The 16,116-nt window shown below is 45.6% G+C and overlaps 1 protein-coding gene across 3 annotated transcripts in view; it reads left to right on the plus strand.

Moving 5' to 3' along the window:
* Window positions 1–16,116, plus strand: part of LOC138185999 (dual specificity protein phosphatase 10) — a 60,805-nt gene that overhangs the window by 40,571 nt on the left and 4,118 nt on the right. For all 3 annotated transcript variants that reach the window (XM_069125409.1, XM_069125407.1, XM_069125408.1), the window contains one exon: window positions 11,647–12,039. In XM_069125409.1, coding sequence (XP_068981510.1) covers window positions 11,647–12,039 — 393 coding nt within the window. The remainder of the gene's footprint in view (window positions 1–11,646; window positions 12,040–16,116) is intronic.

Here is a 16,116-nt window from a genome sequence, read left to right on the forward strand (position 1 = left end):
TAATTATTTTTTGTCACACACCTGTCTGACCGGACGTCAGTCACACTCATTCCCCGACAATTCCCTAACGACTACAAATCGTTTCTTAGATCGTTGGCTTTTTTTTTATAGAAAGAGAGCAGGTGTCCTGCGTTCTATTTTTATTTACTCGTACATTCTTTCTTTCTTTCTTCTTTTATACTTTACCTTGCTCGTGTTCTGTGTCAAATGTAGCTGGAAAATGGAAGCACGACGAAGGCTGAAGAAAAATATAAAAACTGTACGAGACATCGATCTTTAGACGTTGCCTAATAGTACCACGTCATGATTAGTGCTTTTACCTGCTGATCGATAATGTTTATTGATAAAAAGAGACTGGTCTCTAGATAGTTGTACGTAACAATAGCGCGACACAATTTTTACTTGCTGTCGTAGAAGTTACATCGGATTAAACTATAGTATAATAGTTAAATTTAGAACAATGGGAGGTGGATCAAGCTATAGATGCTTCCATTCGATAAAAGAAATCATCTTGACAATTTCTACTCGTGGTTCTTTATCGATGTTCGAACGGCTAGGTATTATAGAACGAATGCAACGTGTGCACGTCGGTGGACGAAAATCAGTGCATCGGAGGAGAAAAGGGTTTCCCAAAAAAACGTCCGTAGGGGAGCCAAGTGTCGTTGAGAAAATGTTGGACTGACTCACAACCGATGCTCGCTGCCAGCTCATACCGTTCCATTCTCTTCTGCGTCTCCCTCGTTATCCCTCGTCATTTTCACCCCACCTCGAGTCCTTTATCCGGCCATCGTCGCTCTGAAACGAATTAAATGTTGGTCCGAACGAAAGAACGAAGAAAAAGTAAGCAGAGAGAAGGGTGAACTTAATATCCAGCACATATTTCACCCTCCTCTAGTTCGACGTAATTCCAAAGATGATCGAGATTAAAGTGATATCTTGTTTCGTGACGTATGTCAAACTTGTTAAAAGACGGTTGGAAAAGTAATTTTCTTGCAAGAAAGCTTCCGTGAGAAATTTCGTGAACGTGATGGCTGACTGAGTGGATTCGTTGCGAATCGACAAACTCACGATATTTAATTTTAGGCAATTCTTCCGAATGATCGATGGGCTACGACGAGCGACCGATCTTTGATTCTTCGGAGGTGTTTTTTAATTTACCGATGGCATCGATGTCGTTCTCGAGGGGATCCTACAGACGTTTCGTTTCGTTTCGTTACAGAGGGATCGTTGTTCGAGAGAAACATTCGCTGTGTTAAGCGATTGGCTGGATGACTCACGTTTACGTTCACGATGCAGTAACACGGTTCTACAGCGTGTCTTGCAAATTGTTTAATGGATCTGCCTGTCAGTTGAAACACTTATCTTCGCGTTTAAATATCCTGAAAGAATTCTACATTTTTCCAATAGATCGACTGAAATAGCGAGGAAACCATTCTGCTTCTTTTCCCTATCAACGAAAACTATGATACACGCACCGAAAAGATCTATAGCTCCTACAGTGTCATAGCGGAAAGGTAAAACTTCTCTTCCGCTGATTCTCTAAACTCAGTTCGCAATCAGAAATTCCTTGGAGAAAGAAAAAGGCACTAAGTGTCCTGCCATCGTCCATCCATCAACCCGTCATCTTTCCGGCAAACATCGCAAGCGCCGCGAAGAGAAACATTGCGTATGCTCGGCACGTGTTTCTCGTTAAGTGATTCATTCACACCGGAATCCTTCGTGACGCGTTCCGTGCGTGCATGTTCCAGCTACGCGAATTCCCAGGACGTACGATCCACCAGCCTTGTGGCAGGTGGCTGGATCCCGCTCCTCATCCATTGGGAAGCGGCAATGCGTTAACCGCGGCATTACGCGTGTACCGTTGTCTCTGTTTTCCCGCTCTGTAAACTGTGGCCTTGGGCCGGAACGACCAAACGAACCCAACATAGGTTTTATGGTATTCGCCCGACGATTCGCAACCCCTTCGATTCGCCGGAATTAATGGAGAATATCTGTCGAGGACACGGTGTATACGACACCTGTGGCTGGCGGGAGATCCACCCTCGGGTTGGTGTTGCGTCGCTTTCAGCGACAACTCGAAGGGTGCCGTGATTTGTTTTAGGGGCTGTGCGATGATTGCGATTTGCTCCAATGCTTCGTAACGCTTTTTCGTGATGATCGAACACGTATAATGCGCTCTATTAAGTTACGACTCCGAAATAGGGCGAAATAGTTCATTCCGGAGTATTGGCGTTCCATGAATAGATGGCGGATGTTTATGGGAATCGATAGAGTAGAAACGTCCGCAGTCTAATTATGAATTAGCGATTTGTTGGCGCAACACCACGAAAATGGTATTTTCCAGCCTTGTTTTCGAACAGATATTCGTCCGAGCGTTTGTTTTCTTAATTAGAAGAAAGCTTTTGGCTGGACGAATGTAACCGTTTGATGATAGATCAAAGTGAAATAGAGCAATCCGCGAAGATGCGTGAGTCAGACGATCGAGTCGTTCATTTCCCATTTTTCTCGCTTACACTTGGTGAGTCATAATATTGAACGAAGATTAATCGAAGATTAATAGACGATCCGTATTATCACGGGTATCATGTATAAACAATTGTTATCGTGGAATAATAAACTGTCCTTTCATGGGACAACTTCACTACTTCAATTAAAGGCAAAGAAGCAAAAAAAAAAAAAAAGAAAGAAAGAAGAAAGGGAGAGGAAAAAATGAAAAACTCGGTCGTGACTAATGACACAGATAAACGAAGAAATATCGGCGCCTAGGCTAGCTATTGATATCGATATTTTATAAAATTCCTTCGAACGCTATCGGCTTTGCGATAATTCGAACACGATGCAATAAAGTCGTATCGGTAGAGAGGAAAAAGTAGGATATATCGAAATATTGTGCTCGATTTGCATTTTCCTGCGTTCTTGCCGTTTGACGAATATTTTATTAATAGCCAGCCAACGGTTACAATTGGCTCGGTCAGAAATAGCAAAGTTGTTGTCCGTGCACGGGACATAAAGTCCGATTGAAAATAACAGTTTGACAGGAAACGACACAGCCACGGTGCCAACCAGTTTCGAATTATCGTCGCGCGTGCCATAAAGCGTCGTAACTAGACAGATTTACATAGTGGCCGCATGTAAATGAAACTGTTAATCGCCTGCGAAAAACTGTCGACGTAGAGTGTCCGGGATCTGCCTTCTGGCACGCTTCCCTTTGCTCCTTCGAGCGTTTAATAAGATCGAAGAGAGTCTCTTCTACGTATCCGAATACGTAAAACAACGAACGATGTGAACCACAACGTCTCCTCGTGACGCGACACGTTAATTTGGAATCTCAATAGCGGACACATCAAGGTGCATCCTTGCAGATCTATCTGCTGTTTTATTCCGTGTTATTCCCGAGACACGCAAACGTAGTCGATAAATTGCGAATTGAGATCATCTTGGCTCCATCAATCGGTCATTCTATGACTTTGTAATCCTAATCGTGCAACCACCGAGAGAATAAGAATAACGATTGTCATCGATCATCTTCAAGAAGCTAGAGACTAGAATTATTCATTTGCAAGTACCGATCAACAACAAACAATAAACATGTTTACATGTTGTCTCAATTAACATTTTCTGCTACTTTGTATCATGCGCGAGATGTGTGGGATGTTTTTGCGAAACGCAGCGAGTAACCAACGGAGTTTCCGTGAATTGGACGGCGCGACGACTCGCTCTGACTTATGCGAATCTCTCGTAAGTTCTCCTATCTGAATCACAAAGAAGTTAACTAGCTTGAAAGCCGGTAAACAAAAGCGCGCGTGGATCGCCGACGTAATTCAGGGTCGTTGAGAACTGCCTAGGCGCTCCGGCTGCGTGACTCATAGCTAACCACATCGAGCATCGATATCAACTTTTGCGTCTCGATAGCAGGAACGGTTCTACGCCGTACCGTCGACTAAGCCTTCGCATTTTACCGATTTTGGTAACAAAATGACGTATTATATTTTTTCCTTTAAAATTTCAAATCTTTCTCTCACAAGTATCCAATTTTTCAATCATCCAGATTTTTCATTCTGAAATCTTCGAGACTTTGTGAGTGACTATCGTTTGTGATTTTTTAAGTTTTCCGATGTTTCCACTTAATTAGATTCATCGTAACGACGTATGGTCCATTAATGCATACGTATTCTCGTATTAGGTATAGAATTATCCGAAAAGTCTGACCGTCAAGAAAAATTATTTAAATCACCACAAGCTATTTTAAATCGACATGCAAAGAATTTACGATGCTACTCGCGAGAAGTTTCCACCGATACTTATCGGAGGATGCATTATCCCTATTTAGCCGGATCGCGAGAGCATTATATCGATGAACTTTATTCCCAATAGACCGAGCGCCACGGTGAATCATGGCAGATCGCGTACCACCAAGCAGACTATTGCGAACGATGTATGTATCTCGCGTCTGTTTACCATTTGATTCACGTCGTGTCGCGTTGGGGCGAATGCCTCGATCTTGTTCGCTCGTGGTCCCGATCGCGATCAAATCCAGCTGGAATGCGCGCGATAAACACGCCTATGGTGATTAATCCGGCGTTAAAAATTCACGGGACGTATTCGTTCGTATTCGCTGTCATCGGTTGCGATTATCGATTTGCATATGTCGCAGCTGTGATGCCTCTTGCGATATCTGCCACGCAATTATTCTCTTCGAATTAATGCCGATTGAAACGAAATAATAAAACATTGTCTTTGATCGTTGAAAACATCTAATCGTATCTTAATCTAGATCGACGAAGTCAAACTTGTAAAGTTCGGTAAACTTGTAAAGCTGAAGAAGTGAAAACGTACCGTGCAATGCGTTGGTGCAAGAAATTATGGCCAATGTACATGAAGAAGCGATGACTCACCTAATATAGTTTTGATTAGATCTCCCGTGAAGGTCGCGTATCTATCATAAAGAAATTGAGATGCCAAAGATAGAACAAACATACACACCCAATATATATCCTGTATCTTCTATAATGTAAACTACTAAATGACGTAAGAAGGTCAAACACGATCCTTCCTAGATCAAATCGTCCAGATAACCTCTATCCATCCCCATATCATAGAGATACGTCATTCCGACGCCTCGTCTTACGTCTCGTTGGAATCATTTAAAACCATGGATCACGTTCACGATCCCCACCCAGATGATCCCGGAATATTTTTCCGGAGGATGATCTCCAACTCTGTTTCTGATTAATTCGATTCGGTCGAGCTGACTAATTCACTGGAGGAATCTTAAACGGAAGCATCGTGATGGAACGACGCGTATCTCGATCGCGGTTTAGCGTTGCTCGCCGGAATTTTTCGTCGTCACCGAGCAACTGACATCACGGTCTGGATTTAGAGGTAAGCACCTGTTGGACACGATGACTCTCATCGCCACATCCTCTGGTGGAAAGTGCCGTCACAATGATAATCGTTGCACCGTTTATGGCCTTCGCGGAGACGACTACGGCGGATCGCGAGCGTTTCGCTGTAAACGTTAGTCATTGGCCTTGAAGGGATTTCCATCTCGCGTGGTCAATTGAATCACTCGCAAGGCGTTCTAGGATCGACGGCCTCGCGGTTTTTGATTAGAGAAAAACATGCTGGTATTGTGACGAGTCAGCTTGGAATTTGGGATTTTAGGATATGTTTGTGATCTTTCTTTGGTTCAACGAAGGATAGAGGTTATAAAGGATTCGAGCACAGAGAGACGATACAATTACATTTGCGACTTCAACCATCCTCGACCATCCTTGAAAGGTCGATAAGCGTATGTGGCTTGACAGAAACATTGCTTGCGCTTAAAACTTCCTCACGTTTTCTTGTACAATATTTAATAATAACAATAAAACAATGACGTTATATCGAAGCTACGCTTTTGATACGGAGAAATCATTACGCGTATCGAACGTTTCTTCGTAATATGACTGCAGCAGTCGAGACATCTCGATAAATCAAGCAGCCTCGTAATAGTCTCTTCTCATTTACGAAGGCGGATTTTCCAAAATCAGACAATGCGATGGTGCGATCATTCGAAGAAACAGGAAAATCCTGTTTTCGTATCCTCGCGAAGATAAGAAGAAAACCACAGACAGAGCAAATGTTATTCCTTCCTCGATAACGCATTCTTCCGAAATGAAATTTTGTCTAAACAAATTTTAACAAGCAGGTCCATCAACAGGTTCTCTATGTTCGTTCGATGACACGTAGATAGGTTTCAGGGTGCGAAAAGTCGAAGATCGGCGTTCGACGGGGTATTTATAATATGCGTTTTCGGTTTTCTGGCGCGAGTCGATCGCGATCGGCGTCGACTGAGACACGAGCGAGAGAATTTCACAAGTGCATACTAAACAAGGGATCGCGATAAGCGATAAAATTAGACGAGAGAGCTTTTGCTGGGTGAAAATTGCGTAAGAGTATTCGTCGATGTGTGTACCAGCGAGTGCAGATCCCGTGAATCATAGTGTTCGAAAGACGCATAATGCCTCGATTTATTTTTGCTCCGCGGCATAAGTCAACCTTTGATCTTTTGTTCGAGGGGCCCTCCTCGTGGCGTTCGACTTTCTTCGACCGTCCAATATTCGCTGGCGACCCGTGCTCCTTATAAATAACCCTGAACATAAGTTAGAAATTTGATTTTCATAAAGCGTCTACGAATTCTAATTATACGGGTTAGGCCACGGAGGGAGGAGGTTTGGTTTTTTACCATGGAAAGAAAGGAGGGCGATTGTAAAGGCAAATCCGTCGGAATCACGACGTCCGATCTTGACGAACGTCGTGAAAATTCAATTCTATTCAATTCTATTCAAATCGGGTTTTATTTTTGAATTACATCTCTGCTGTCGCCTCTTATTCTAAAGCACGAACAGCGCCGACGCTCTTAGATTCGATATCGATAAAAAGACGCTAGAATGTGACCGCCAGGTAGGACCGATGGGAATCCACGGAGATTCTTATCCCGATCTTTGGTACTTTGAATCTTCTTTCCATCCGTAGAGTGCAACGGCGCCGATTTATCGACGCTTCGGCAATTAAGTCGCGTTACGTTATGTATTTACGAGCAAGTCGCGCGACAAGGTCGTCATAGGACGCCGCGGAGTTGCGTGCCGCTACAAAATGCACGAAGCCCTGCGAGAAACTAGGAAGAACGTGGAAAAGGACGCGGCGATCCGTTCACCGCGTGGTGAACAAGGACGACCGTATGGTACACAGACAGCGGTTCGTACTCGACTACGTTCGTGTGCCTTCGTCCGCGAATCGTGTACGTCACGAAGCGGCCGGCCAATCAGCGCCGTGCCGGATGACTCATCCAGTCGAGCCTCATGTAAACTCTCTCGTGCCGCTTAGCCAAAGCAGTCTCCCGCCAACAAGCAAAAGGGCAATCGCCGCTTTTGCCACGTATCTCTCCCTATTTCATCGCGAACACGTAAACACGCTTTTCTCGTGGTGTCGTGCTACCAGTGAGGAATATTCAAGTAGTTGAAGCTTGGTACCATCGTAATAACACGGATTAGACGGTTGACGATCGTCAAACGAGAGGGACACTCTCTCGTAATCGTTGTTTTGTGTAACGCAACGCCGAAGATTTCGAGCGTGATCGAATACTAGGACTCTTGTTCTTTCTCGTTGTACGCGTATGTGTCAAATGGTGAGGAGGTGAGAATCGTCCCGAGAATCGTGGAGGAAATCTCACGTAATACAAGAATAAGAATGAAGAAGGAAGCGCCGTGTCTCGTTTTGAGGCTAGTTCCTCTGGAGAATCTCGAACCATGGGGTAAGAATAAGAATATATCCCTTTGCGTTTGTCTTTCCAAGGTTTTTGTTAATGTGAGTCATTCCAGGTTCCCTAAGCGTAAGCTCACGGACTATGTTCCTCGATCTATGCCCCGGAGACTAGACCGATCTGTCTCGTTATTTGACTGGACCATTCCGATGTATCTGTCGGTTGATTCGTTTCCCTTCTAACCAGTCTAACAAATTTGATTCATGGTTTATTCCGTTCTTGTTGCACGATTTCGATTCTGTTGAAAGAATAACACGATCCTTGCGCATGGTACATCGAGATAATTCGAAAAATCTCTGGCGAAAAGGAGCGTATTTTTTATTTACAAGTAGCCTTCTTCGGTAAAGAGGAAAAACAAATAGCAGACCTGAGCGTCTCGTTCGTTACAAAAATTTTTCAAAGATGAAAGCAAGCGATATTTATGGTCAGATTGTCGGAACTACCGCTGATTAATCAAATTAATGCTACTGGTAGGATGATTAATCACGCTCATATTTTATTTGTTATCCATGTTTCGTTTAGACATTTAGTTCTCAACGTCATCCGACTACTATGGTCGAAGGTATTTCTGAAACGTCCACAGCGGCGGGAGAATACAAAGTCGAACGTGGCACGCGGGTAAATACAATCTCTTACGCGGATGACTCAGGCCTTGGTATCTTAGATTTAGGCGTAATGCGTGCTCGATGACTCGTTTCGTGTTAATCTTTGGTACGGTGGAATTTACAGATTCCTCCGAGGCGTCGCACTGAAACGTTTCCACGCGTTTGTAAATTGAACGTACGTACTTACGTTTCCAAGTCGAATCACATCGTAGATACACGTTTGCGCGTCGCGATAGAATTCTTTACTAGTTCTGTACGATGGGACAAAATGATAAAGCATATCGTCGATACGTTGTAAATATCTGCTCCGTTCTGTACAGTACACGATATCTCGTAGACTACGCAGATCTAAGGAACAGCGATACGATGAAGTTCAAGTTTCTGAATTAATTGTATCGTTGAATACGAACGATCGGAGAGGAAAGCAGGATGTAAGAAGGGAAAGATCGGTGTCCCATAGAATGTACGTACATGGTGGACAGTGGAGTGCACGGCATCGTCGCGATGGAATGTGGGTCATCTCATTTAGGTCATTATAACAATCAACTTGTACTCGAGGTTCAATGCTCTCGTTTCGCAGGTGGCACAAAAATATCACTCCCCCTATTACTATATTGACCTTTACCATTAGCCTTATCTTTCGAACTCGTCGAAAATTGCCATCGATTCCTTCGTTACCACCATTTCCTGACAGTTGCTTGATATCCTATTAGTCATCCAACTTTTTTTTTAGACACTATCGCTATCCATTTCGCTGCACAGAATGTCCAATGACTACAGTTATGATCAACGCGTTAGATTTTCTTCTCAAAGTAAATTCACACTAAAATCGCCAACTGTTACTTGCGGCAATTTCTGGGACTAATTTCGTGCAGCGATACAGCCCCCGGTGTAGCAAATCTAAAATCAACAAGTACGTCAGGTATCGCTATCTGGCCGATGCTCGACGTAAAAAAGGAGATTTCCTAGAAATACACCACCCCTGACAATTGGCCAGATAGGATGCCGCCCCTGGCCATTTAACGAGACGCTGGTGTATCTTAAACTAAAACGAGAAACACGCGTCAGCGCTTAAGATCACGCGTTCGCCAGCCAACGCTTGGAAATCAGGCCAATGCCCTGCGAAGAAATACGCGTACTCCTTTTCTTAATAATCGCGACCTATTAAGGGTAATTACTGTTCGGTGTTTGGCAGGAGCGCGCGGTAATCGGATATCGCGATGGTAAAACACGAACCTGTGACGTCACGCGCTGTGTCACGTAGCACGGCGTATGTTTTAACCATATAACGTGACCGCGTCGCGATAGATCGTGCTCAAAGTTGCGATTTCCTTTGAAAACCAGTCCTCGGCGTAGGATATCCCTGTGGGTATTGATAGGCGGCGCGGTTGTGCCACTTTGTTAAGAATATGTGGATCGTATAACGAGTTTCGCCGCGTTTACATAGCCGTCTATGTAGAACCGAAAACCGTTACGCGTGTTTCGAATCGTCGCAGGGAAATCGTTGAAAAATCAACGATAAAACGATATCGTTCCATTCGTGAATAGACACACATGTTGTACACTCGTGTCGTCGATACGTGTCCGTCGGACGTGTCCAACGCTATATTTACGATTTCCGGCAGACAGCCTTAAGACTAGGTCACGGAATTACATTACGTCCGCTTATACGTCTGGCGTGTCGATAACGCATCGTTCGCATCTCTGAACCTTAATCCTCTCATTTTAATGTCAAATGGAATTTCGCGTTTGCAACGCGCGTCGTTGTCGATCGAACGATCTTCCAGCGACGCGAGTCACCGCCGAATTCGATCGGTCAACGTCGAACAATGCTCGCACGAATACCGTGCAAAGTCTATAAAGTAATAAATGCAAAGAGAAGGTAGGAATTAACGTGATAAATTGAATTAAATCCGGAAGCGGCAGGGACCTCCCCGTTGTACGATCCTCCTGCTCCCGTCCTTTCCCTTCGCAGAAGGAAGTTTCGTTGCGGCGACTGCGGAATAATCATCGGCCGCGACAACAGTAGCCGCCACACGGGGTTGGCGGCCGTGGCGGCGCGACGGCAGGGGGCGAAAAGAGTGACTCATCGTTGAGCCAGGCCAGGCCTTGCGAGCTGCAGGTCAGGAGAGGAAGACACTTTTAGCCCACATTTCTTCCTTCTCCCTCTTCGATGTTCTGCGTCTGACGTTCCTTTATTTTTACCTCGGCCGTTTATTCGCGGTTCCTCTTTCCTATCTCATTTCCTCCTCTGCATTTCAACGTCCGTCTACTCCGCTTTGCAGACGCGTCGCTCGGCAGGATATTTCGCGTTAATCTACTCAGGGTCTGGTAGATTCTACGGGACGGATCCTCGAAGATTCCTACAGTAAATCGGTAAATGATAAATAGGACAGGAATCGTGCGTAAAGGCATTTCGAAGAAAATTCTAAAGAAATTTGTCGCGTTTAATAACTTCCGGGGTATATTAGGTATTCAGAATCTCTTTAGCACCCCAGTGCATCGTTCGAGCCCGCGTTTCTTAAGACTGGAAGACTCTCAAGATCCGAGATTCATAATGCAACTTCGATAGGGCTTCCAGAACCACACGAACCATGCCGGATTAAGAGATACTAGATTCTTTCTTAGGCTTTTGAAAACGTGCTAAATTTATCGAGAAATGCCCTGGAGGCACCCGAGAGAGTTGCTCGATGTTCTAGTCGTTAGCGGCGAACCAGGGTACAGGTTTAGATACAGTACACGGAAGTATGGCGAACCTGCTACGAGAACCGTTTATTAGCTCGTCGCGTTTCTCGAGAAATCGCTGTGTACACAGTTTTAGGATACGATTCGGCACGACTGAATCACTGCGTTGTACCGGCGGGCAAACGAAGGAAAAAACGCGGTTATAGGACACGTAACATCAGAGGATGTTTCCCAGGGTTTTCTGAACAACGTTAAAACGATGGGACTTGGACGTAAACGAGGAGGGTTTGTAGGGCGCGAAGAAGCATGCTTGCCCACAGAGAGTTAAATACCACAAATAGGATACGTAACCAAACTATAGACAAAGATCACAGGATCGAACGAGCACCATCTGCTCCTGGTCGCTGTATCGGTATTTTCAAAGTAACTCGATGCTTCCCTCGAGACCAGTTCCCACGCCCCTGATGTCTCGTTAGGCTTCCAGCCAACTCTCCGCGCCTAAAAATCAAAAGCTGCTCCATTCTAACACGAACCCCTCTTGATTACTTTCAGGTGGACACAAGGAGTTCCATAGGCGGCACAGGGATCTCTGCGAGGACACGCTTCTACCAACTGTCGCAGCTGGCCCATCAACGGTCGCCGGTTGTTCCAGTCCAGGACCAGGCTGTCCGGTATTAAGTCTATCCGGACCACCGACTCCCCAACCGGCGGATATCGATAGTCATCCAGCCTCCAGGGTTCTCCCGTTCCTCTACCTTGGAAATGGCCGGGATGCGGCCGATTTACAACTCCTTCGCGCATTAGGCGCCACCAGGGTGCTCAATGTCACTTCACAGCTACCTGGATATCACGAGGAGAGGGGTATCACGTACAGACAAATCCCTGCCTCGGATTCTGGCCATCAGAACCTTAAACAGTACTTCGAGGAGGCGTTCGACTTCATCGGTGAGTGTCCACTCTCGATACGATGGGGTTTATGGAGGAAACAGCCGGAATTTACCTACCGTCGATAATAGCGGCGCGCTGGATTTTAGATAACAACGATGCAACGGGTGTACGAACGAACAGATTCTAGATAATTTTGAGAACGTTTCTCGTTTGATCGAGTCCTATTGCTTTCTAATGGCTCGGGGATGCCTATTAGAGGAAACGTTCCGTGCGGACTCCTCGAGTAACGGTGTACCCCGCCTCCATGGAATCAACATTCTTGGAGCACTCACGAACCGTGTGACGAGTATTGCTGCTCGTAGTAAGTCGGTTTACCAACAACGACGGTACGACGATCTTTTGAAAATCTGCGAGTTGCTGGAACGTTCCCTCTACATTCACGATATATGGATGGAAAAAAAGTTTGTTGATTCAGCTACGCGATCAATGAAACGAGCCTCCTCTATTCATTAAACCGGAGCACCATTCGTATAGGTGACGCACAAGTAGTTTGCAACCGCGTGTTGACATTGGACGAATGAACGTGGCAGCTCCATTGACGCTCTCGAACCTGTTGCGTGTGATTCAACGAAAATACGAGGATCACCGGTTAGGGTAAATTGGTCTAATTGCATCGGCGATGCGATATGTCGGCTCGTCGGAACGCAGCATTCGAGGAAGCTGCGTTTAATTCACCGTGAGAGTCGAACAGAGCGACGACGAGCAGGGCGTTCACAAAGAGGAGATGTTAGACTCTGTCGATGACTAATTCTTTCGGCTGACTGGGTGTGTCCTCGAGCAATGATCGTCGTTACCATTTGTATCTACGCCAATCCAGTTTAGATCTATCGATAGGAGTAGCTTCGAAAAATATAGTAATTTGAAAGAGACGATAGTACGCATTCTTCGTTGTTCAAGCAGGTCGTGAGACTACAGGGCATAGAGCACATACGCTTAAAACAGGGATATAGAAATCGATGATTCAGATGACAAAAAGTTGAACGATAGGGCGACCTTCTTGGACCGTGACAAACGAGAAGAACCTTCCACCGGTCCGGATTTTATTTCCCCTTATGGCCGGTGTGAACCAAGGGCTGTGATCCTTTGTGAACGGGCACCAGTTAAACTTTCCATCTAACCTGGCTACGTATTTCGAATCGTAGAGCAAAGCCAACCGAAGGAAATATCGCATAACGCCGCTTGCCCTGCAGCCCCTACTCAAGCCAAAGAATAAATTAAGATTATAGTCGCAATAACGTAGTTAGAACGCGCAAGAAGCCATAAAATTGAGCATTGTCCTACTCGTTGCCTGCAATTACACGCTCTTACTACTTAAGCTTATTAATTATTCGCAGTATCGAAAATCCTAATTTAACTCGGATTTAACTTCATATTCGACGACATCGGTGCCACCTCTGCTTCTCTCCAAAATTCTAATCGACGTTAGCTATCCATCGACGATTCGTTAACGCGTGACAAATTGCCAAACGTTGGAAACGAATCGAAATCGATTGGAGTAAGTGTTCGAATCAACGCAGCTTTGTTTGTCCTGCATCGTCGAAGAGGCGGCTTAACGGTCAACGCACCAAGGTGCCCTTCGTTTCACGCAACAGTCCCTACGGTGTTGGTCGGTTGGCCAGGTACAGCATTCCACCAGTTGCGCATTCGGTAGGACCCTCTTTGCGAGCCCTGTCGCGCGCGCGCTGACACACATACACGTATACGCATACACAAACGCGCGCGCTCCTCATCACGTTCACGCGCATGGAGCAGAATGTGGTGCAATAAACACACGGGAGACGAAAGGCCGACACTGGGGCACCATGAAGGGGATTCACGGGTGTGCATTCGTTGGAGCGCTTGCACACGCGCGCGCACCAGTGACTCATGGTTTCATGAATGGAAGCCTTTCGTCTTCTAGTCTTCGCACACGGTGAATGGTCCACCGGAAACGGCTGGTTACACCCTGTTTCCGTTACACCAAACTGCGCCGTTCTGACGAGGGAAAAACGAGCGTGACACGATGACGTGCTCCGTTGGAAATTTTGCCTTCGTGGCTTGGACAGGCGTGTTCTTTGACCTACGTGAATCTACGGAGACTTCAAGAACTTGCGTTCGTTACAGATGCTTTTTAATTAATTCAACGTCCAACGGTCTGATTGGTTTTCTTCTCTTTGTCTCTTGCTCTTCGAAATTCATTTGCCATTTCATGATTTTTAAGCGCGCAGCATAGAAAAGTAGATAGAAGCGGTTACGAATTGTAGCGGCGACGATGGCCGGTGTTGTTGCGCGGACCAATCGATTACAAGCTGACTGTGGATCTTTTAAACAAGAAAAATTAACTATAAACAATCAAATAAGGTTACCGGTGTAACGAGAAGCATTAAAGTTACACTTTAAATTCGTTGCGTACGTTTAATTTCCTAACATTTGATCGCATAGGATTGCGCAGAAAACACGCACAATTTAGCCGTTCGCGGAACGCGATACCTCCGCCGTTAATTATAGCCCGGTCGTTTTAGGGGAGAAAGCAAATAGAGCGAAGGCAACAAGAACGCCGCATTTCCCGGAACCTGGTATCATTCTCGACATCGCGGCAGGTGTCGCGGCTTTTCGTCAGTATGTACACACGCGCCTTCTGTTACCAAAATACGGTTCCCTCTCCGTTTTCCAACTAATTTTCACCCCCTTCTATTTTACCTAAACTCCCTTCGAGGACTTTAGCCCTTTTGTTTTTTCTTCCAGATCTGTACGTCCTCGAGATCTTCCACTTTTCGGTCTCCTCCCCCCTTTCTCCTTTCTTCCGGAGTCTCGTCTTTCTCCCTTTATCTATAACTCTCCCTTCTCGCAATCCCCCACTTTGCCACACCGATTTTCTGCCGCTTTCTCCGTCTCTGTCCGGCCATTCGTCAGCCGTGACTCATAGCAGATGCCAGCCGCGAGTCTACGGTCTACACGCTGCAGGCGCACACGAGCGCACATCCGTAACGTTTAGGGGCCGATGCACCCCCGTGTCTCCACTAACGCTTGCCTAAACTACTTCTGTTACGCCACCCTCCATGCGTATCCAGATAAGATTAGTCGCGCTGCTTATCGCCGTTTAGAGGTCTGGATTAGCGATTAATCGCGGCCTTGGGGAACGTTTTTCGGCTGTTTCTCAAAACGACACCTACTTGCTGATATATCTTGTCGCTTGTCTCCGGTAATTTGTTCCAACGATAGGTGGAATTTTATCTTTCTCATCTACGAATTGTTGGTTTGGCTACGAGAACGATCGTGGCAATTCTGCACAGAATCTGTTTTATTCGTTTCACGAACGCTCTATTCGGATAGAATATCGGTACTAACAGTTAGCCCCATTCGTGTCACGAACCCGTTACCTCGGAACGATGATATTTGGAACGCAATAATTCTCAACGATCGTTTACTTCATATTCTACTTGCTTACTATTTGGCTAGAATCGATCTGATTACATTTCGCGTAGCCTTTTAACTTTGATCGAGTTTCTATGTGTAAAATATGTGCCCGGTAAATGGAAATGTGTGAAGAATTCTTTGAAAAGGAAAAAGATTAAATGCCACGAGACCGTTCTTCCGTACAGATGTCGCGAAATCCTCGTGCTCGCGCACGTGCACTTGTGGCGACTCTCATGCTCTCTCTTCTTCCCTCCAACCGATGGCAGCAACGTCGACTAGTACGTCACGTAAGATACGGGCGCGCGTCGCCATGACTCATTGGCGATACGATAGCGTTGCCCGCATTACGTAACCGAATCGCCTGTTTGGGTTACACGGCTGGTTTTGTTCGGATGTTTTACAACGATGCGATCCCCGAGTCGTTCGGCGCGGCCTCCGATGGACCATTGCTCTCCGCTCGTAAACCGCCTCTTAGAAATTCCGAGTGACGTAGACTGACGCTCGTCGATGACCCTCGGATTCTGGGTTTCTCTTTCTCGAAACAAGTAGGGTCAGAGTAGAATCGCTCCATTGTCGTTGAACGTCGCCACTCCATCTTTCGTTGAATCGTTTCACTAGTCCTATAAGTTTGTTGATCTAGCAAAAGTAGAGAGGAAGACTAACTAGCAGAGAATTTTA

This window comes from Bombus flavifrons, chromosome 13 (assembly GCF_040668555.2).
Source record: "Bombus flavifrons isolate JBK064 chromosome 13, iyBomFlav1_principal, whole genome shotgun sequence".
Taxonomy (NCBI): domain Eukaryota; kingdom Metazoa; phylum Arthropoda; class Insecta; order Hymenoptera; family Apidae; genus Bombus; species Bombus flavifrons.